This window comes from Musca autumnalis, unplaced genomic scaffold (genome assembly GCF_047663935.1).
Source record: "Musca autumnalis isolate F117 unplaced genomic scaffold, ASM4766393v1 scaffold_2, whole genome shotgun sequence".
Classification (NCBI taxonomy): domain Eukaryota; kingdom Metazoa; phylum Arthropoda; class Insecta; order Diptera; family Muscidae; genus Musca; species Musca autumnalis.
The window spans coordinates 111,526,654-111,551,389 of NW_027411755.1; the positions used below are offsets into that span (position 1 = coordinate 111,526,654).

The 24,736-nt window shown below is 36.5% G+C and overlaps 1 protein-coding gene and 2 long non-coding RNA genes across 3 annotated transcripts; all 3 read left to right on the forward strand.

The window, feature by feature from the left end:
• Window positions 1–344: 344 nt before the first annotated feature.
• On the forward strand, window positions 345–896 carry LOC141393029 (putative E3 ubiquitin-protein ligase UBR7). The gene is made up of 2 exons (XM_073965976.1): window positions 345–410; window positions 531–896. Exon 2 carries the CDS (start codon window positions 653–655, stop codon window positions 860–862), a length of 210 nt encoding a protein of 69 aa, XP_073822077.1. The 5' UTR covers window positions 345–410; window positions 531–652; the 3' UTR covers window positions 863–896.
• A 3,322-nt stretch (window positions 897–4,218) lies between these two features.
• On the forward strand, window positions 4,219–5,361 carry LOC141393030 (uncharacterized). Its single transcript, XR_012409982.1, has 2 exons — window positions 4,219–4,542; window positions 5,208–5,361. It is a non-coding gene; the product is annotated as an uncharacterized lncRNA (long non-coding RNA).
• Window positions 5,362–8,899: 3,538 nt separating this feature from the next.
• On the forward strand, window positions 8,900–14,273 carry LOC141394490 (uncharacterized). Its single transcript, XR_012410443.1, has 4 exons — window positions 8,900–9,024; window positions 13,678–13,962; window positions 14,019–14,102; window positions 14,169–14,273. It is a non-coding gene; the product is annotated as an uncharacterized lncRNA (long non-coding RNA).
• The last annotated feature ends 10,463 nt before the right edge of the window (window positions 14,274–24,736 follow it).

Consider the following 24,736-nt stretch of genomic DNA (forward strand, 5'->3'; position numbering starts at 1 on the left):
CACAGGCAAGTTGTGGGATTTTGACAATCAATACATGAAGCCAACTGTCCTGTCATTTGTAAACGCAGGGTAAGTGTTAGTAAATCAGAGTTGTATTTGAAGAAAAACTGTCTGGTGTAAACGCCTAGTAAAGGAACAGACCATATATGTCAAATAAATGACGTAAATTCCCAAAACACCTGTTTTAAATGCAAGTGTAAAATGCGTTTAATGTGCCTCTATTGTCGTATGATAAATCGTATATGCAATCGCGTAGCAGTAATGTAATGTAAAAACGACTTGCTATTCTTATGATTTTTTGCAGAGCTCTCTCTATAAATTTATGCAATTAAACTTTGGATAGATTTTCAATTTATATATTTGTTTAAACATCTTGGTGTCGGTCCAATAAAATATATTTACCTCGAGCGGTAAGATACGATTGCCATATGTTTCAAAATAAGGTGCTATGCTTTGAAATTGGTATAGCATTCGAAAAAATTGACGATTACAACACTGTGACCGCCAAATATAATTTGTTGTTATTGCAGATTTTTGTTGTTTGGTATCGGAGTAGAGAAATTTTATCATTCGCAAACGAAATTCAATACGTAGTTTATCTTCGCTTAGTGGGAAAAATAAATTTGTTGTGTGTCTATTTCATATCCAAGCTATGGCAAACATAAATAAAGTCGAAATAACTGATGTAGATGTACCGGAAGTGGGAAAAAATGTTTTGGACGAATCCAGCGTTACAATGTTAGATGTCTTGGAAGAAGAAAAGGAACTGGAGGAAGAATATGCGGCTGTATTGGGAGCATCTGACGAAAAGGTATGCACCTATGCACAGGGTGCAGTTAAACGACAAGCATTGTATTCCTAAAAAAAGGAATTTTAAATAAATTCCAACAACTCATTTACAGGCAACTGTGCTGATGTGCTGATGTTTGCAAATATTTTTATTCTTATGTTGTTTGGTCTGTGTTTAGACACACAAATTTCTCGGGAAAGTAAATTGCGTTTTTTGGGAAAGAGCGGAGAGGAAAGAGCTCCTCAATACTCTTTCCTACCCCCTATTATCTAAAAACTGAATTTACTTTCCCGAGCAATTTGTGTGTCTAAGTCCGTGTTTAGACACACAAATTTCTCGGGAAAGTAAATTCAGTTTTAAGGCAATAGGGGGTAGGAAAAGGGTATTGAGGAGCTCTTTCCTCTCCGCTCTCTCCCAAAAAACTTAATTTACTTTCCCGAGAAATTTGTGTGTCTAAACACAGACTAACCACGGACTTGGGAAAGACCAAGGTACATTTATAGAAGGTAGAAGTGACAATCAGCTGTATTCTTACTTTTTTTGTAAATTTAGTTTTCAAAATGTAATAGGGTCTACTCATGAAATTTGAAACTTCGAAATTTGCCTCCATAAAATACTGTTTTTCTTCCTAAACTTGTAGTAAAAATGACCTACCACAGTTCTGAATGCTTTATATTTACATTGTCATTCAAATTTGTTCTATTTTAGAGGATTTTCAAAATGTATTTATGTTTGTCCTGAGGAAATTTTTGGAACGACCCTATTATTCAATATTTTCTTTGACAATTAATTTTCAATACCATCAATGTTGTTTTTGTAAATTTGTTAGTTGTTGTAATTCATGCACATACCTTCTATAAATTTACCTTGGGAAAGACCATGGTACAATAATACAGGTAAAAGCAAGTCCCAGCTGATTAGATTCACCCGTAATACTAGTGTCAAAATGTATATGACGTTTTGTCATTGGTTCTCATTGTGTATACTTACAGATGGTATTTACCGGGTATTTACCCGGTAAATACCCACACGGTGGGTAAATACCGGGTAAATACCCATTTGTGGGTATTTATTTGGGTATTTACTATATTGAATCGCCAATATAACATCTTACACCCAATTCTTGGGTATAGGCTGCGAAATCGTTTCAAAATGGACAGTTTTACAATACTTTAAACAAGTGGGTAAATACCCGAGTATTTACCCAAATGTTGGGTAAAAACTCTTTAACTGTAGAACCACTTGACGTAGGCTGACGAAATTTGGCTCAAAACTTTCTTATATCAATAGTATTAAAGGTATTGAAAATGGAGTCCCTGGGTGGTATTTTTCACCTATTAGCAACATTTTACAACAAAATTGGCTGTAATTTGGCACAATGAGTCCTCAATGAGTATAAAATATCCTCGCAAACATTTGTCAACGTAGGTCCACGTTTTCTTATAGCCCCCATATAAGGGTAACCCGATTCCCAGTATTTACCTAAATATTGGGTAAAAACTCTTTATCTTGACGTAGGCTGACAAAATTTGGCTTAAAACTTGCTTATATCAATAGTATTAAAGGTATCGAAAATGGAGTCCCTGGGTCCATGTTTTGATATAGCCCCCATATAGCCGTACCTCCCGATTTAAGGTACTTTTCATCTATTAGCCACATTTTACAACCAAATTTGATGTAATTTGGCACAGTGAGTTCTCAATATGTAGAAAATATCCTTGCAAAAATTTTTCAACATAGGTCCACGTTGTCTACTAACCCCCATTTAAGGGTACCCCGATTTCGAGTATTTACCCAAACCTTTCTATAAAAGGACGTCAACACATGTCCGGCTATGTTATTCGATTTTTAGGGTGTTCGTTTTCAAATTATGTCAATACACGATTATTGTTGCATTTTTACAAAGTTCATAAATTTAAGAAACCTACTTATTTAATAAGACTGTTCCACTTTGGTAGATCTACAAGAAATCCCCAACTTCGCATACCCCGTCTGAACTCGTATTTAAATCGGTCCTTCCACGTCAGAGTTGCACGACTCTATAATGTCCTACCAACCTCACTTAAGTCATTTTCGTATTCTGTTAAACGCTTCAAGGCTAAATATATGGAACTTTGTACATAAAACATTTTTTTTATACATTTAAATACTTGCGATATTTGCTTCTATATTGTAAATTTTGATCAAAGTATACAATGTTGTAATTTTCCTTCCTTTCCTAAAATATTCGAGCTTTTATAAGTTTTTACTAACTTGTATTAAGATTTCTTCAGGAGAGGACGTAATTTTAGTAGTACAAATCCGTTTATTTCTGCGGTGTAGCATTCTTATTGAAGACTTCCTAATTGGGATTTTAGTTTAAGTTTTATTTTTAATTTATTAAGTTCAATTTTATATTCTTAATTCAATTTTAACATCATTTACTGTATAATTGATATATGTTTGTATTCATTTTTTGTTTATATATGTAGTTTAATATTCAATGTAGCTTGCTTGCAACCAAATAAAATGGGCATATCCGCCTGGTGGCAAGTTTTTGAAAAATAAATAAATAAATAAATAAAAACTCTTTAACTGCCGAAGCACTTGACGTAGGCTGACGAAATTTGGCTGAAATCTTACTTATATCAAGAGAACATCTTGTATTGAAAATGGGGTCTCTGGGTCCACGTTTTGATATAGCCCCCATATAGCCGTACTTCCCGATTTCCCCATATTGGGGCTACAAGAAAACGTAGAACTACATCGACAATTTTTTGCAAGGATATTTTATACATATGGGGAACTAACTGTACCAAGTTACAGTCAGTATGATTGTAAAATGAGGCTAATATGTATCGGGAGGTACGGCTATATGGGGGCTATGCCAAAACATGGACCCAGGGACTCCATTTTCAATACTTTTAATACTATTGATAAAAGAAAGTTTTGAGCCGAATTTTGTCAGCCTACGTCAACATTTGGGTAAATACTCGAAATCGGGGCACCCCTATATGGGGGCTATTAGAAAACGTGGACCTATGTTGACAAATTTTTGCAAGGATATTTTCTACACATTGAGAACTCACTGTGCCAAACTACAGCCAATTTTATTGTAAAATGTGGCTAATAGACAAAAAATACCTTATATCGGGAGGTACGGTTATATGGGGTCTATATCAAACTATGGGCCCAGAGACCCCATTTTCAGTGCGCGTTATTCTCTAGATATAAGTAAGATTTGAGTCAAATTTTGTCAGCCTACGTCAAGTGTTTCGCCAGTTAATGAGTTTTTACCCAACACTTGGGTAAATACTCGGGTATTTTTTGAAACGATTTCATAACATAAACCCAGAAATAGGGTCTAAGATGTTGTATTGGCGATTCAATATAGTAAATACCCAAATAAATACCCACAAATGGGTATTTATCCGGTATTTACCCAATTTTGCGGGTATTTACCCATTGGGTATTTACCCACTGTCTATCTCTATGTATACTTTTTGTCAACCGTTGTTTTCACAATAAATCATCCACATACAAACAGATGGAAATTAAAAATATAAAAAAATAATAGATACGATGGGCAAAGGTGCTTATTTCAACATTCCATTAGATCCACATCGCAGTCACGCCTTTCAAGAAGAATGACTGTATACCTATGTTGGTATCACTTTTAACCAGAGGATAGAGAAGAGTAGGAAAAAATGGAAGCTCGTGCCACATGCAGAACCATTTGTGGTGCATTCGCCGAACGTTGTGACTATGGAATGGTAATTAGTACATGTATTTAAGAATTGAAAATGTATGTAATAGCACGGTTACACTACAGCTTTTTGCCGGGTTAACCCACTTCATGAGGATTTATTGCTTAATCTGGTCAAATCTGACCAGATTTGCCATACAAAAATTAAATCCACTCACGACTGGGTTTATTTTAAATCCGGCACAAATCCACCAAAAATACAGTGTTGTATTCGGTATTTGTGCAAAAAAATCCAACTCTACTCAAAAAGTACCAAAAGTTGCAACTGTTTTTGCAACAGAGTTAGTCGTGTTTTACACGTTTACGATTGGTCGCATGAGATTTTATGGAGTTAATAATCTAAAGTTATTTGAAAATCATAAAATTATTTATTTTTTTACTTTAGACACTTTTTTAAACAAAAAGTACGCTTGATACCATGATACAAAAATGTATCCCTGTGTGTAAAATATACCAATATGAGAAATTGTCATACGAGAAATTTTAAAAGTGTAAAACACGACTTTATTAGTTATTTTGTATGTATACGTAAACAAACATCAGCTGACAGTTTATATCCTCGAAAAGCTAAGTGTAACCAGCAAAGATTAACCCACTGGATCTATTAAACCTAGTGGGTTAACCTTCAATAGTGTAACCGGGGTATAATATGTATTTTGTTCTGTTCCACAGATGTAAATATTCCATTTCACATCCGTTCAAGAACTTTGTGAGGAAAAGGAAATAGATGTACACCAGGAGAAAACGTCAGTCATACATAAAAAATCCATATTATGTATTTACCTCAGCCCTGAATTAACAAATAAAAAAATTATTTATAATGAAATGTTATGTTAAGAAATGATTTTCATGGGACTCCCGTGTCCAATATATACATATATTTGTTTTCAGAACATCCCCAAAAGGACAAGGGAGACTTTTTTCATATCACTGAATGCAAGCCGATTCATATTAGCTCAATAATATGGAAACTATTTTCTATCGCCGCTCTTGTATAGAAGTTTTTCATGGCTGAAATACTCTGCAAATGAAAGCTGCCAAAAGTGCAGATGTATGAAAATCTGGTTAGGAATTGAGCTGCGGACCTCCTGAGTGCAAGGCGGGAGTGCTTACAACTGCACCACGGTGGCTCCCATGGCTAGTATACGTAAACGAACACAAACATGTAATTACACAGTTATGTAATAAGTCGAGGACTGTTACGTGACCCTGTACGCGACTTCGAGGGGGCATCATTGATGGTCCGCGGCTAGCTCTGTCCACCTTCAGGGTAGGTCCCAACCCTTTACCACCCAGTCCCAAGGCCCGTTGCAATAAATTTTAATGTCTTTCAAACAAACAAATTTTACATTCCACAATAGTTTCCATTTGAGTTAGAGGACACCCTAATGTCCTCCGCCGCCCGCCCAACCATGATCACCCGGTCCAACTACTCCGCCAGTGACCCCACTACCCGCCCACATCACATCACTTTACCACCTTACCTTTCCTTTCCTTATAAATTCCGTACTAATACATGTCTAAAATCCTCTTTTCATAGCATAAATAATTTTTATTAAAAATAAGTAAAACTAACATTAAATTTTTGATCTACAACCTAATCATAATTACAAGAAAAAACGATATCAATTAAATATAATAAAAGTCAATAAAATCATGTGTATATATATTGTTTGTTAATTTCTTTTGTTAGCCAAATTAAAAGGCAAAATCTGGAACGCTTACGCAAGCAATTACAAAGAAAACATCGAATGTATAAAATTTCACTCTAAATCCGAATGGCCTTTTTGACCTTAATCATTAACAGGGAATTATATCCTTAGAGGCTACTTAGCCTTCTGGCTTAATACTAATGTGTCTTAATCGAACCTTTAAATAATTGTCCTATATTAAGGACAAGACTATTAACCGTTAATTTTCACTAAATGTTATACGCTTATAAGTACTTCACAAAACATAAAAAAAAACAAATGGAATCCTATCTCCTAAGAGGCACACTAACGTAGGTTTTAGCGCAGCGCTAATGCTGCATTAATAACTGTGGTAACTGCGACGCTGACGCTTACCTATATGATCGTAAAAAAATTTGAGGTTAATGATCATCAAATGGACTTTACTATTAAAAGCTAACCTTGAAGGAGCTCCCTAAAGATTTGTTTTTGAAAATATTTTTTTGCTGTTCTTTTATTATGCTAACACATATCCAAATCATATAAATAAATCGGCACGTTTGCAGCCCTCACAATAGCTTTGATACCCAAGTATACCTCTACGGATTACACAACACCAAATTACATATAAAAAAATAGGTTAGAATAAATAATAAGGAAATAACTATAATGATTAAAAAATAATGATCGTATTTTCTTTTTCTTTTTTTTTTTGGTAGCAATTGTCCGTGTATAATAATATTATTTAAAGTTTCGGGAAATAAAATAACTCGTCGGATACTCTAGGTCTCTTTTCTTCTTCAGGCCCGATCTCGTTTAAAAATTATTGATTTGGAACACTTCATTTGGCTAATGAAATCTTACACTAGCGGTCTGACTTACTGTGCGGATTTAAGCATTAAGGATCAAATTAGCATCCACCAGGATTCGACTGTAACAGGGCAATCTACACAGGCCCCCAGATTAACCAATCCGTGGGGCTAGTTTTCATAACTTGTAGTTAGTGGAAACAGAGATTGATTCCAAAATATTATTTCCTCGTTCAGGAGCGGTACTCTATGTTTAATAAAAAGAAAAAAAATCACTACCACTTCACCTTTGGATTACCCTTTTACTTGCCTATGAATATAATCGCGCTGGGCTTATTTCGTCAGACCCCTTAGATATGCTGGTATTTATGAACCACTCTTTTTCATTCTAAAATAGGAATCGCATTTCTTTAAATGAAAAATGTTCACTAAATTCTTGTTACAGAAAACTCACTTTTCGTTTATTACAATTAACTATTTTGCAGTGTTCAACTAGTTATTAAAAATTATTTTGCTTTATACATTATATTGGCACTTAGACTTTGTACTTCATCAGACTATGTATGTCTTTAAAGATTACGGTTTACTTAGCAAATGATTCTAGAAGGAGCCACGTATACTTGGCAAAGTCTAAAAAAACATGACTTCCCTCTTATTTATTACATATATTCCGTAATAACTTTAAATAATTTTCCCCTCTTTTGAGTTCATTAGAATCCTACTCTTAGCTCATTATCATGTTCAAGTACATTTCCGGTTTTGCTAGTAAGAGAGGTTAAATGCACTTTTGCACAAGATTCCCTTTTAAGGGTATTTTTATACCAACAAACAGTATAGGGCAACAACAACACAGTGGCAACATCATTTTTTTTTAGTACTTCTGACGTTAACAGCTGATTGTTACCAAACATCAGTTTTGCCGGCTCTCACATGTAGAGCAACATTAACAATTTTTCTATTTCTTTAATTTATTTTTGTACTTATAAGCTTATTAATATATTTTTCTTTCTTTTCCAGGTCTTCTCATCATCCATTTGGAAATGCACGGTGATGTTCCTGGTGGGATCCATGAGATTTTCCACTTCGTGGGATTTCTTTGGACCAAGCCAATGTGCATCCTGGTGCTTGACAAAATGGTTGGCATCGGAAGCAGTCTTCTCGGGTTCGGGGAGAGTCGCAGCCATAACCCAGTTGCAAAGGAGGCTCTTCCTGCCTACATGGGTGGTTCCAGAAGAAGGCCCACTCCAACGATAAAAAAAAAAAAAAACGCATCTAACAATCCACTCACTAAAGCCCCCCCACCATCAACTACATCCAAAAATAATGCATCTTGAATTGAGCCACCACGGCAATGTGGCCAATCCAAAAGACACAAATTGCATGCCCTAGTCCTTTCACAAATTATAATTAAGGACATGGCTGAACTGTGGACTAAAATTGTCCCCAAAACTACAACGAACAAAATTGATTGCATTTGTCTCGGGTGTGGACCGGATCGTTCCACCACTGCAATGTGGACGATCCAAGGCAACGTCCACTAGCTTCCCTAGTCCCTCCAGCATGATGAAATAAGGGACTGGGTGGTAAAAAGGTGGAATAGAGGCCGCCACGTAGGGCGTTTTTGGCCTCACCTAAGGGTGGGTCCACGCAAAATTTTTTTTTTGCTGCTTGCTTGTTGTGCAGTTGCGGACTGCGGGTATGTGAGGGCCCCGCAACAAAACTCCATCGATGGCAAAGGATGACGCCAGGGATGGTGTGCGGTGGTCCTCTATGTTGGTATGGGTGATTGTGATTTGTTCCAACGTGGGGAACTCCCACACCCTGAGATTCGCAGGGCATTATGGATATTAGGGAAGTATACTCGGTATAAGATAGTATACTTTCTGATTATGTTGGTCTCTTTTCAGACAATGGTGACGAAGTTTACTATCCATGACTGTTGTCCTATGCTTTGTAATTGTCTACGAGGGAGGTTTGGAAAGTGGGGAAGCATACTTTTTCTAAACTACAGTGAGTATATCTATAATTATTGAGGGGTGTATAAATTAGCTGGGGTATAATTACGGTTTGTTGAATAAAAGCAAATAAATAGGGACAGCACGAACAAGGAGATTAGGTAGAAAATATCACAGGTATAAATAAGTCATATTGCACTTATAAAATGTCTTACATACTATTAGGACGGCACACAACAAAAATGCTTATCCTAATAATATCACAGACTATTTCTATTATTGCATTTATGACTTAATGTCCTTTACATGATATACCCCAAGTGGCCTTCCTTGTAGATTTTCGAGTTCATACATGTTTTCACCTACTGGTTTTACAATACGACATTTCAAGAACTTTTTGCAAAACTTGGCATTTATGTTCTTCGAAAAGTCGGATTGCGCTACGTTGCGCCTGTAGACCTCCTGGCCGGGACGAAATTTGACAACTCGGGCCCTTTTATTATATCTTTCAGAACTTCTTTGATATGCTTTGTGGAGATTTTCTTTAATCTTGGCTCTGATAATTTCTAATTTCTCAGGTCTTTGTAGATCGGTGACCTCATGGTCAGCCATAGACATGAGTTTTCTCGCTAGTACATAATCATGCCCCCCTGAAAACATATGAAACCCAAATAGGGCAAAAAACGGGCTGACCCCTGTGGCCGAATGTACCGAGTTGCGTAAAGAGCACTCAATTTCCGAGAGGTACATATCCCAGTCTCGGTGGTCTTCTTCAAGATATGTTCTAATAGCTGTGATGACTGATTGATTCACCCTTTCTGAGGCGTTAGATTGTGGTGAATAAAATGCCGTCTTTATATGAGTGATATTGTAGGTTTTAGTCAACTGTTCGAAGCTTTTGGAAACAAATTGGGCCCCGTTATCACTATGTATGATTTCGGGGACCCCGAATTTATGAAATATTTCTTCAGTTAAGAATTTAATAACGTTTCCTGCTGTGGCTTCCCTCATTGCCTTTAAAAAGGTAAACTTCGAAAAGTGATCTACCACAATAAATATATAAGTATTGCCTTTTTTAGACCGGGGGTACTTCCCCAAGAAGTCTATATATAACTTCTGAAAGGGTCTTTCAGTAATTACCTCTTTTCCAATAGGTGGCATCATGTTTCGGTTATAGGACTTCACTTCTTGACAAGTCTGACAATTTTTAACGTATTGTTTTACTTGAATAGTCATTCTAGGCCAATAGAAGAAGCGTTTTATATGTTCCAACGTTTTGCTTACACCCCCATGAGCTGATGTTGGTGTCTTATGGGCCTTTTCTATAATTTCATGTGTGATCCCACTTGGTAACCACAGTTTCCACTTAAGCTCTTCTATTTCCGATTCAGGTAAAGTCTTCTTGAAGACATAACCATCCTCCACTTTCAGATCTGGCAATTTATCCTGATTAGAAGTTATCGTTTGAATTAGATCTAAGTATTCGTCACTCATAAACTCCACTGTTTCAAAGTCTAACAATTCGTTTCTATCCAACTCTTCAACACTTATTGGGACTCTCGATAGCATATCGGCTACAATATTTTCCGAGCCCTTGCGATGCTCTATTTCGAAATCATATGCTTGTAATTGTAATGACCAACGTGCTAATCTTCCGCTTAAATCTTTAAGATTCATTAGCCATTTCAACGAGGCATGGTCGGTTATCACCGTAAATGGCATCATCTCTACGTATGGTCTAAATTTCTTGATGGCCATAACCGCAGCTAAACATTCTTTCTCCGTCACGCTGTAGTTGCGTTGACAGGAGTTCAATTTTTGCGAGTAGAACGCAATTGGATGTTCTTCGCTTTTGTCGTTTAGCTGGTAGAGAACCGCGCCAATACCATAATCAGAGGCATCGCACTGAATATAAAAGCGTTTAGAGAAGTCCGCGTGACGGAGCACGGGTGCCGATGTCAAGGCCTTTTTCAAGTTTTCAAAAGAGGATATTGCTGACTCATTCATTTCAAACTTCTTTGTCTTTTTTAGTGTATCGGTCAATGGTGCTGATATTGAGGCGAAATCTTTTATAAATCGCCGGTACCAGCCGGCGGTACCCAAAAAGCTTCTTACTTCTCGCTGGTTTTTTGGTATTTTAATATTTCGAATGGCTTTAATTTTATCGGGATCGGTCTTTAATTGTCCGTTTCCGATAATAAATCCTAAATATTTCAACTCGCGGAAGCAGAACTGTGACTTTTTAAGTCCTATAGTTAAATTTGCCTTTTTAAGACACTTAGCTACCTCTCCAAGCAACCGCAGATGCTCATTAAAGTCACTTGAGATTATCAAGAGGTCATCTAAGTATACGAAGACGTTTTCTTTTAAGCTCTGCGGAATAACTCGGTCCATCAACCTACATAAGCGCTGTGCCGCGTTACAGAGCCCGAACGGCATAACCCTAAATTGATATAGGGGTCTGCCGGGCACTGTAAACGCGGTATAAGCTTTACTCTCCTCATCAAGCTGGATTTGCCAAAAGGCATATTTCAAATCCACGCTACTTATGTAGTAGGTTTCATCGATTCTGCTCAAGATCCCGTCAATATTCTGTAGCGGATATGCATCCTTAACAGTTAGCTTATTCAATTTACGGGCATCCAGGCAGAATCGATTCTTCCCAGGCTTTCTAACAATTGTGGTCCGATTACTCCACGGACTTTCGCTCTCTTCAATTACATTAAGTCTCAACATGTTATCTATTTCTTCGTATACTATCGATTGTACCGCAGGGGATATCGGATAATATCGGTCTTTGACCGGAACAGCTCCATCGACCAACTTGATGGTATGCTTCTCGAGGCTTGTTTGCCCCAGACCCTTATCCTCAAAAGTGTCGAACATTTGTATTACCTTATCTAGTTGTTGTTGCTGTATTGGTGTTAAAATATGTGGATTTAGTTTATACTTTTCATTTTCTAACCTTAAATCTTTTTGAATTTTTTCCATATCAACTTCCTCAACATTTATTACTTGAGGAGCGAGTTCAAAGGCCCTCCAGAAATCAATCCCGAGGTACACCTCCTGCTCCAAATCAGGACATAAAAGAAATTCTAATTCATGTTGGTCATCGCGGTATAAAACATTCAGATTTACTTTGCCTAATACCCTATGTTGTTGGCCACTTGCTGTTGTTATTTTAGAGAAGATAGGTTTTAATTCTAAGTCTAGATGTTCAACAAAGTCTTGACAATTTTTTCCTATAATGCTCACGGAGGCTCCGGTATCCAACAAACCCTTCATTTTTACGCCATTTAATTCTACCTCGGCAAAAACTCTAGGATCCCGTCGGCTACTAAATCTTCCTATGGCTTCTGTTATTATTTTCATGTTTTTCTTCTTCTCATAAAACTTCTGCCTAACTTTCGGAACTTTTCTTTGGGACTCTGTACCCGATATTTCATCACAATTAAAAATTTTTGATCTTATCTTATCATAATTACTTTGTCTTATCTCTAATGGTAAATAGTGTCTGTAATTAGAATAGTTTTTAATATTATTAGATTCTGTGATCTTTCTAATGATATCTTCTTTTCTCATATTTTTCAGTTCGTTTACCGGGGGTTTTCCGACGGACGTGGCCCCCCCTTGTATTCCACGCCCTTGTGCCGGTTTCCCTGACAATTTTGGCACTTGGGTGTTGTTGTACCCTGATTTCCACAACGGTAGCAGAAAAGTGTCCTTACAGTTGCTTCACAATCACGAAAGATGTGTCCGGGCTTATGACAATTCCAACAGCTCAATGACGGTTTTGTTTGGCGATTATATTGAATAGCAGATACATCTTCAATATCATCGTTTACGTTACCATTAGGTGGAATGTCAGAAAAATCGGTGTAAACTTCATTAACCTGACGATACTGCCGTGTTGGTGGAGCTACGGCACTGTTGATTCTCCGAGGGAAATTCTTTTCGGCCTCGTTACATTCTACTCTAAGATGTTCAACCGAGGAGACGGGTATTGGATACACAATCTTGCCAACATGCTCTTTGACGTTCCTCTTAATGATCTTTATCATGTCGATCTCATTAATGGGTTGCACTAACTTGGCCCTTAGTTGACCCATTGCCTGGAAGAATGCGTCAATTGTCTCGTTTTGTTGCTGTTTTCGCTGGGCTAATTCTGTAACTATCTCAAAATTTGATCTGGTGGATTGATATTGACAGAGAAGACTATGTTTCAGATCCTGCCAAACATGGTATTTGTGAGTTTTCTGGAACAGCCAGTACCACGATTCTGCAGGCCCAGTAACTATCAAGGGGAAGTCCCTAATTACCTCACTCCACGGTATCCTGTATTGCCATTGAAAATACTCTAGCCTGTAAACAAATTCTTCGACACTAAGACCATTGCTACTACCATCGAAAAGTAATCCAAGCTTATTTATCCTTATGGTGTTCATTTCCCTTCGATCTACTACTGGATTCGGGGGAACTGTATTTTGTGGCGGTTGTTCCACGACAGAGGTTCTTGGTAACGGATTCGTTCCACCATTTCCTTCCGTTCCCAAAGGATTTTTGTCACCATTTCCAGGGACGGACTCGGTCACCTTCGGGGCCTGATTTATTTGGGAACTTGCCATATCTTTTATCGCTTGGGATAATTCTCCTAAAGTCTGTTTTGTTGTTTCATCTCATTTTGAACACTTTCTACTTTATTTTCCAGATTGGCCTGGTTTGTCCCTACTACTTTAGGTCTTGCTACTACCGTGCCTGTATTTTCATGTGGTGGCTGTTTGGCCTGAGCTCCAGTGTTTAAAATCCCTTTTGGTGTTTGCTGTCCTGAAGTACCTCCTATAGCACCTTGCAGATACACAGGACCTAAGGAGTTGGAAGCTGTTGACCCGGTTATAATGGTCTCGGACAAATCACGGATTTGCCCTTGATCCATTTCCAAACCTTCTTCATTCATTATATTATCGGCACTGTCTTTCTTCTTCTTCTCTTCGATGTAAGTACTTCTATTTGAATCGAATACTTCTGGTCTAACTCTTTTTCTGTCCTTAGATTTTGACCTGGTTCCAGCGCTCATTACCCAATAGCTCTATGGAAAGTTTATCAAAACAAACGTCTATCTTCTGTCAACAAAAGGTTAATCTTTTCTTTTTAAACTATTCTACTCCAAATATTCTTTGTCTTATATTTTTCTTATTATAGGTTAGGAAGGTCAGTAAGATGGAATGTGATGTGTGCGGTTGTTTTTATCGGCTTCTATATACTCAAATGAAAATTCAGTCACTTTGAAAACAAAGGCAATAATATACAATTTACGAGGAATCTGAATCGTCACTTCAATGACCCGATCAGTTATTGGTTCGTCTCTACAGATACGTCAGACCCCTAAACATATATCTAGGGCGGTTATCTTATGGAACTGAACTTTTTTCCCCGTAAAAACTTTCTACAGAAACTACTTTAAAAAAAATCTCATTGAATGATTACCGAATACCTAGTGCAAATAACTCATTTTAACTTTCCTGAGTATGTCACTAAATATCCCATATCTTGCACATGGCATGTCCTTCTTTGACTTCCAGTTTCTCATCCAATTTCCTCGTACTTCAATTCTGCCATTAAGCACGAATGGCTACGAGAAAATTGGATGGTATGCCTTTGGTCAAAGGGGATATGTTTGACTATTTCATACCCTACTGGTCTATTTCTTAGTGTTTCGGTCTTTTACACTTTCCTGGTCCGGTATATATTCCGGAATTCATTCGTTTGGGCGCCATATTGTTACGTGACCCTGTACGCGACTTCGAGGGGGCATCATTGATGGTCCGCGGCTAGCTCTGTCCACCTTCAGGGTAGGTCCCAACCCTTTACCACCCAGTCCCAAGGCCCGTTGCAATAAATTTTAATGTCTTTCAAACAAACAAATTTTACATTCCACAATAGTTTCCATTTGAGTTAGAGGACACCCTAATGTCCTCCGCCGCCCGCCCAACCATGATCACCCGGTCCAACTACTCCGCCAGTGACCCCACTACCCGCCCACATCACATCACTTTACCACCTTACCTTTCCTTTCCTTATAAATTCCGTACTAATACATGTCTAAAATCCTCTTTTCATAGCATAAATAATTTTTATTAAAAATAAGTAAAACTAACATTAAATTTTTGATCTACAACCTAATCATAATTACAAGAAAAAACGATATCAATTAAATATAATAAAAGTCAATAAAATCATGTGTATATATATTGTTTGTTAATTTCTTTTGTTAGCCAAATTAAAAGGCAAAATCTGGAACGCTTACGCAAGCAATTACAAAGAAAACATCGAATGTATAAAATTTCACTCTAAATCCGAATGGCCTTTTTGACCTTAATCATTAACAGGGAATTATATCCTTAGAGGCTACTTAGCCTTCTGGCTTAATACTAATGTGTCTTAATCGAACCTTTAAATAATTGTCCTATATTAAGGACAAGACTATTAACCGTTAATTTTCACTAAATGTTATACGCTTATAAGTACTTCACAAAACATAAAAAAAACAAATGGAATCCTATCTCCTAAGAGGCACACTAACGTAGATTTTAGCGCAGCGCTAATGCTGCATTAATAACTGTGGTAACTGCGACGCTGACGCTTACCTATATGATCGTAAAAAAAATTTGAGGTTAATGATCATCAAATGGACTTTACTATTAAAAGCTAACCTTGAAGGAGCTCCCTAAAGATTTGTTTTTGAAAATATTTTTTTGCTGTTCTTTTATTATGCTAACACATATCCAAATCATATAAATAAATCGGCACGTTTGCAGCCCTCACAATAGCTTTGATACCCAAGTATACCTCTACGGATTACACAACACCAAATTACATATAAAAAAATAGGTTAGAATAAATAATAAGGAAATAACTATAATGATTAAAAAATAATGATCGTATTTTCTTTTTCTTTTTTTTTTTGGTAGCAATTGTCCGTGTATAATAATATTATTTAAAGTTTCGGGAAATAAAATAACTCGTCGGATACTCTAGGTCTCTTTTCTTCTTCAGGCCCGATCTCGTTTAAAAATTATTGATTTGGAACACTTCATTTGGCTAATGAAATCTTACACTAGCGGTCTGACTTACTGTGCGGATTTAAGCATTAAGGATCAAATTAGCATCCACCAGGATTCGACTGTAACAGGGCAATCTACACAGGCCCCCAGATTAACCAATCCGTGGGGCTAGTTTTCATAACTTGTAGTTAGTGGAAACAGAGATTGATTCCAAAATATTATTTCCTCGTTCAGGAGCGGTACTCTATGTTTAATAAAAAGAAAAAAAATCACTACCACTTCACCTTTGGATTACCCTTTTACTTGCCTATGAATATAATCGCGCTGGGCTTATTTCGTCAGACCCCTTAGATATGCTGGTATTTATGAACCACTCTTTTTCATTCTAAAATAGGAATCGCATTTCTTTAAATGAAAAATGTTCACTAAATTCTTGTTACAGAAAACTCACTTTTCGTTTATTACAATTAACTATTTTGCAGTGTTCAACTAGTTATTAAAAATTATTTTGCTTTATACATTATATTGGCACTTAGACTTTGTACTTCATCAGACTATGTATGTCTTTAAAGATTACGGTTTACTTAGCAAATGATTCTAGAAGGAGCCACGTATACTTGGCAAAGTCTAAAAAAACATGACTTCCCTCTTATTTATTACATATATTCCGTAATAACTTTAAATAATTTTCCCCTCTTTTGAGTTCATTAGAATCCTACTCTTAGCTCATTATCATGTTCAAGTACATTTCCGGTTTTGCTAGTAAGAGAGGTTAAATGCACTTTTGCACAAGATTCCCTTTTAAGGGTATTTTTATACCAACAAACAGTATAGGGCAACAACAACACAGTGGCAACATCATTTTTTTTTAGTACTTCTGACGTTAACAGCTGATTGTTACCAAACATCAGTTTTGCCGGCTCTCACATGTAGAGCAACATTAACAATTTTTCTATTTCTTTAATTTATTTTTGTACTTATAAGCTTATTAATATATTTTTCTTTCTTTTCCAGGTCTTCTCATCATCCATTTGGAAATGCACGGTGATGTTCCTGGTGGGATCCATGAGATTTTCCACTTCGTGGGATTTCTTTGGACCAAGCCAATGTGCATCCTGGTGCTTGACAAAATGGTTGGCATCGGAAGCAGTCTTCTCGGGTTCGGGGAGAGTCGCAGCCATAACCCAGTTGCAAAGGAGGCTCTTCCTGCCTACATGGGTGGTTCCAGAAGAAGGCCCACTCCAACGATAAAAAAAAAAACAAAACGCATCTAACAATCCACTCACTAAAGCCCCCCCACCATCAACTACAGCCAAAAATAATGCATCTTGAATTGAGCCACCACGGCAATGTGGCCAATCCAAAAGACACAAATTGCATGCCCTAGTCCTTTCACAAATTATAATTAAGGACATGGCTGAACTGTGGACTAAAATTGTCCCCAAAACTACAACGAACAAAATTGATTGCATTTGTCTCGGGTGTGGACCGGATCGTTCCACCACTGCAATGTGGACGATCCAAGGCAACGTCCACTAGCTTCCCTAGTCCCTCCAGCATGATGAAATAAGGGACTGGGTGGTAAAAAGGTGGAATAGAGGCCGCCACGTAGGGCGTTTTTGGCCTCACCTAAGGGTGGGTCCACGCAAAATTTTTTTTTTGCTGCTTGCTTGTTGTGCAGTTGCGGACTGCGGGTATGTGAGGGCCCCGCAACAGGACTGAGCCAGAATATTCCGTGACTGTCATTGTAGCATTTGACCTAAAAAGACTTTCTAATTTGCATAGAGAAAGCTATCCTTCAACCGTGTTTGAAATGCTGAATAATTAACTACATATATGCGTGGACGACAGAAGTTTGCAGAATACAGAAACAAGAAGCAGAGACCTGGGGCTGGATTCTTGTTCTATGAACATTTGAAATGAAAAATATGTCCTTTATATTTTTTTCATTTGACAGTTTTTTCCTTTATAAAAGTTTTCATTTCAAATTTTCATAGAACGAGAATCCAGCCCCTGTTGAGTGAAACAGGGACTTTGACCTTCTTGATATTTCACAACCTGCATATAGATCCTAATATGTGCATATTATTGTACAACCATGGCGTGGAGAGACAGATTAACATAGCTGATTTAGTGTAGTTCTTCTTCTGAGGAATATGAAATCATCCACCGCAAAATGTACAGACATAATAGCCACATGGACAGCTAAAATGAAGCTCAATCTGAATGTATTGGTCGATGAAGCCGCCCTGGATCTCACTACCAACTATATTGGGTGCAAGCATTGATAGCAAGGTGCAGAAAAGACCGCCGTCCTCTGTCAAAGCAATAGGTTGGTCTAAGATCCAACAACAACACAGGACAATAGCATACGAAGTGCTTATATGCGGCGCACTTTATTTCTTTTTGATACAAGTTTGCATGTAGTATTTAGCATTAAAAGAATTCTTTAAACAAAATTCAAGCACAAAAAATCTTGGCCGTTGCAATATATAACCCCTTTGTTTTGTCATCCTTCGTCGCTCTTTCTTCATAATTATTGATTCCATCTGAAAAATCATCAATTATTAGTGATTCTAAACATTATATTAAGAGAAATACATACCGCTTAAAACTCTTTGCTAATAGCTATATTACATTACGTGTATTTCATGTGTATGTTTTGCATTTTTTACATCTACATGTTGTACACATAGTGTGATCCATATAAAAACTTTCATCTATCAAAATGATGTGTGAACACATGTGTAACTTTTTCGTTTTAGAGCCCTTCCTATTTTTGTATGTACAATAAATAGAAAACAGCTGATTTGTTTGTTTTGATGAAAGCAGAAATTTGCAAAATTTGCTGAAAGAAATAATTTCTTAAAAAACTTAAATAAATCGATTTGATATAGGATTTGTTTACATTTATAGGTTATGTCACACAAAAAACATATACTGGTGTAATAGCAAATATTATAAATCATATGTAAAATGCCATTTTTCCCACACACAATGAATTACACGAGGACGAAAAAATTCAAAACATACACATGAAATACACGTAATGTAATATAGCTATAAGAAGAAATTTAAGCTGTGTTCCAGAACTAAAAATTTTTACAATTTTTACGACTTTTACACATTTTACTCGAAAAAGCGTTCCCGTACACAAAAAAGTTGTAAAATGTTCACTTCTCTTTAAACAAAAATGGCGCTGAATGACGCTCTCTTTAAAAACTTTTTACACGACAAATTTGGGCGAGTAAAAAAATAGTAACATGGTTGCCGGCGTCTGATTGGCTGATATTTGACATTTGTTCCAGTTATTTTGACGTATTTTCAATTTCCGTTCCCGAACTATTTCAAAAAACTTGTGTGTGAAAACAAATTTTTTGCAGTTCTCTCTTTTACGAGTTTTACCATTAACAAGTAAAAAAGCATTAAGTTCGGCCGGGCCGAACTTTTCATACCCTCCACCATAAAATATTCATTCCTGTCCCCAACTTTAAGTGAGTACGTTAAAATGTCAGATAATGTACATAAAATACTTCATTCGGGAGGCCCTTTTTTATGCCTATATCTAACTGTTGACAATTTTTGGTGGGCTAGAAATTGGGAGGTACTGTTATATAGGGGTTATAATAAACCATGGGTCTATGTTGAGAGTTTTTGATGGGAGCCTTTAATGTCAAATAACTCCTAATTCGGTTAAAAAATTTAGCTAGAATCCTCAAAATATCGAAAATCGGTACATAACGTGGGAACTTCAAATGTCATTAACAGCTAGTTCGGAGGTATCTGGGCTATACGAAAATATGAACTTAAATGAACAATTTTTGTTGCAGAATTTTTGTTGACTTTTAAATTTCAAATTACAGAAAGTTCGTCCAAAAAATAAAGCTAAGGTACGGGAAATCGGGTGGTTTTTTTTGGGGCTATATAAAAACATGGACCTACGTTCGGTTAAACATTTTAAGTAAAATCCTCAAAGTACCGAAAATCGGGAAGTATCGTTATATTGTGGCTATGTTGAAAATTGTTGATGCAGATGCGTGGTGACCACTACAACCTTCAAATGTCAAATTACAGTTATTTCTGTTAAAAATTGTAGCTAAAATGGCCAAATTACTGAAAATTGGGAGGTACCGTTACATGGTAGCTATATCCGAACATGGACCTATGTTGACAATTTTTGATGGAGAGGTGTTGTGACCACTAAAAACTTAAAATGTCAAATTACTGCTAGTTCGGTTTAATATTGTAGCTAAAATCATCAAATTACTGAAAATCGGGAGGTACCGTCTTGACAATTTTTAGTGGAGAGGTGTGGTGACCACTAAGAATTTCAAATGTCAAATGTTCAAATTACAGATAATTCGGTTAAAACTTGTTAGTAAAATTCTCAAAATACCTGAAATCGGGCGGTAACGTTACATGGGGGCTATTCCAAAACATGGACCTATGTCCACTAGTTATACAAGTTTATTGACATTTAAGAACCCTAAATGTCAATTGATAGCTAAATCGGTCTGAAAATGTAGATAAAAACGTCAAAATGTCGTAAATCGGGGGTACCGTTATATGGGGGCTATACCAACACGTGGACCTAGGTCCACAACTTTTGTTATACACTTAAGAACCCTAAATGTCAGATTATAGCTATATCGGTCTGAAAATTTAGCTACAAACGTCAAAATACCGCAAATCGGGGGTACCGTTATATGGGGGCTATATCAAAACGTGGACCTATGTCCACAAGTTATGTTAAATAAGTTTATTTGCACTTAAGAACCCTAAATGTCAAAATATAGCTAAGTCGGTCTGAAAATGTAGCTAAAACCGTCAAAATACCGTAAATCGGGGGTACCGTTATATGGGGGCTATACCAAAACGTGGACCTATGTCCACAACTTTTGTTATATAAGTTTATAGACATTTAAGAACCCTAAATGTCAAATTATAGCTACATCGGTCTGAAAATGTAGCTAAAAACGTCAAAATACCGCAAATCTGGGGGAACCGTTATATGGGGGGTATACCAAAACGTGGACCTATGTCCACAACTTTTGCTATATAAGTTTATTAACACTTAAGAACCCTAAATGTCAAATTATAGCTACATCGGTCTGATAATGTAGCTAAAAACGTCAAAATACCGTATATCGGGGCGTACCGTTATATGGGGGCTATACCAAAACGTGGACTTATGTCCACAACTTTTGTTATATATGTTTATTGATACTTAAGAACCCTAAATGTCAAATTATAGCTAAATCGGTCTAAAAATGTTGCTAAAAACGTCAAAATACCGCAAATCGGGGGTACCGTTCTATGGGGGCTATACCAAAACGTGGACCTATGTCAACAAGTTTTGTTATATATGTTTATTGACACTTAAGAACCATAAATGTCAAATTATAACCAAATCGGTGTGAAAATGTAGCTAAAACCGTCAAAATACCGTAAATCGGGGGGTACCGTTATATGGGGGCTATACCAAACATGGACCTATGTCCACAACTTTTGTTATATAAGTTTATTGACACTTAAGAACCCTAAATGTCAAAATATAGCTAAGTCGGTCTGAAAATGTAGCTAAAAAAAATTTAGCTAGAATCCTCAAAATATCGAAAATCGGTACATAACGTGGGAACTTCAAATGTCATTAACAGCTAGTTCGGAGGTATCTGGGCTATACGAAAATATGAACTTAAATGAACAATTTTTGTTGCAGAATTTTTGTTGACTTTTAAATTTCAAATTACAGAAAGTTCGTCCAAAAATAAAGCTAAGGTACGGAAAATCGGGAGGTTTGTTTTGGGGCTATATAAAAACATGGACCTACGTTCGGTTAAACATTTTAAGTAAAATCCTCAAAGTACCGAAAATCGGGAAGTATCGTTATATTGTGGCTATGTTGAAAATTGTTGATGCAGATGCGTGGTGACCACTACAACCTTCAAATGTCAAATTACAGTTAGTTCTGTTATATACCGTAAATCGGGGGGTACCGTTATATGGGGCTACACCAAAACGTGGACCTATGTCCACAACTTTTGTTATATAAGTTTATAGACATTTAAGAACCCTAAATGTCAAATTATAGCTACATCGGTCTGAAAATGTAGCTAAAAACGTCAAAATACCGCAAATCTGGGGGTACCGTTATATGGGGGGTATACCAAAACGTGGACCTATGTCCACAACTTTTGCTATAAAAGTTTATTAACACTTAAGAACCCTAAATGTCAAATTATAGCTACATCGGTCTGATAATGTAGCTAAAAAAGTCAAAATACCGTATATCGGGGGGTACCGTTATATGGGGGCTATACCAAAACGTGGACTTATGTCCACAACTTTTGTTATATATGTTTATTGATACTTAAGAACCCTAAATGTCAAATTATAGCTAAATCGGTATAAAAATGTTGCTAAAAACGTCAAAATACCGCAAATCGGGGGGTACCGTTATATGGCGGCTATACCAAAACGTGGACCTATGTCCACAAGTTTTGTTATATATGTTTATTGACACTTAAGAACCATAAATGTCAAATTATAACCAAATCGGTCTGAAAATGTAGCTAAAACCGTCAAAATACCGTAAATCGGGGGGTACCGTTGTATGGGGGCTATACCAAATCGTGGACCTATGTCCACAACTTTTGTTATATAAGTTTATTGACACTTAAGAACCCTAAATGTCAAATTATAGCTACATCGGTCTGAAAATGTAGCTAAAAACGTCAAAATACCGCAAATCGGGGGGTACCGTTATATGGGGGCTATACCAAAACGTGGACCGATATAGCCCATCATCGAACTTGACCTGCCTGCAAACAAAAGACGCATTTTCCCAAAATTTCAGCGTCCTATCTTCATTTTTGTGGATGCTAGAGTGATTACCACAGACGGACGGACGGACGGACGGACGGACGGACGTGCTCAGATCGACTTAGAATTTTACGCTGATCAAGAATATATATACTTTATAGGGTCGCAAATGAGTATTTCAATGCGTTACAAACGGAAAAACAAACTTAATATACCCTCCATACTATGGTGGAGGGTATAAAAAGTACGGGAACGAAGCTCTAGTTGAAACGTTAAAATTTAAAATCTAACGTTTTTTTCATTCAACTCTTTTTAATTAAAAAGCCTTGACATTTTTCAAGACAATATTTATGAACCTTCAAAATGTGTTTATATTTGTTTACATTTTTGCCCATATGCCATATGACACTAGTATTACGTACAACAACAAATTTCTATGTGGTTGTTGTATCGATTGTTGTACAACAACACTTGCTTTTGCCTGTAATAATTGTACCATGATTAAAGCCTAAAGGCCAAAACAGAATAAATCGTCGCTTGCTTTGCTTCCCAAATGTCAAATTATAAAGGAATGCCAGAGCCTCCTAAAGGGGAACGCAGGCGGATTTTCAAAGAGGCTCTGGCATTCTTTTATAATTTGACATTTGGGGAAGCAAGCGACGATTGATTCTGTTCTGGCCTTAATTATTGTCATCCGAGGAATATAATTACATCGTTGTTATTATGTCAGTTTGTTAACATGCACAATTTATTAAAATTAAAACAATACTTTATAGTTTTATGTTATCCTCTCGTTTGTTATTTTTGTCCCGGGCCACACTACAGTAATTTCACTGAACTTTTGACACGAAATTATTCGTCTCTAGATCGAGTTCCGTGGTAGAGTAAAATCCTCAAAATGCTCTAGTGGGGAATTCGAGCTAAGAACGCCTAATTTCATGAAATTTTTTAATGAAATTCATACTAGTGTGGACCGGGACTTTTATGTAAATTTTTGGCATTATATGCTGGCATTATAAGTCTCAATAAACTTAACATTAACTATTTTGATTTTCATCAGTCTTGAAAAAGTCACACAAACATTCTCAAATTTTCGAAAATTTACACATACTAGCTCTGTTCCTTTACGTGTAAGAATCTTCAAGTTTTACCACTTTCTACTCGAAAAGCGTTCCTTTACTTTAGACACCATACAATTCATATGAGAGCAGTTTAATATTTTTACTACTTTTGCCGGTTCAAAAGTAAAGGAACAGACCAGACAAATGCTGTCCGGCAGACTGATAGGTGAGTGCTCAGCTTAAAGGAACAGACCATATATGTAAAAAAATGACGTAAATTCCCAAAACACCTGTTTTAAATGCAAGTGTAAAATGCGTTTAATTGGCCTGTTCCTTTACTTTTGCAAGTGGTAAAACCGGTAAAAGTCGTAAAAGTTGTAGACTGCTCCCATATAAATTGCATGGTGTCTGAAGTAAAAGAACGCTTTTCGAGTAAAAAGTGGTAAAACTTGAAGATTCTTGCACGTAAAGGAACAGAGCTAATGTGCCTCTATTGTAGTATGATAAATCGTATATACAATCTCGTAGAAGTAATGTAGTGTAAAAACGCCTATTCTTATGATTTTTTGCAGAGCTCTCTCTATAAATTTATATGCAATTAAACTTTGGATGGATTTTCAATTTATATATTTGTTTAAACATCTTGATGTCAGTCCAATGAAATATATTTACCTCGAGCGTTTAGATACGATTGGCATATTTTTCAAAACAAGATGCCATGCTTTGAAATTGGTATAGCGTTCGAAAAAATTTACGATTACAACACTGGACCGCCAAATATAATTTGTTGTTATTGCAGATTTTTGTTGTTTGGTATCGGAGT

What these genes read in the sequence shown, in the direction of transcription:
- LOC141393029 (XM_073965976.1), top strand. Translation starts at nt 653, where the DNA reads ATGGCAAACATAAATAAAGTCGAAATAACTGATGTAGATGTACCGGAA.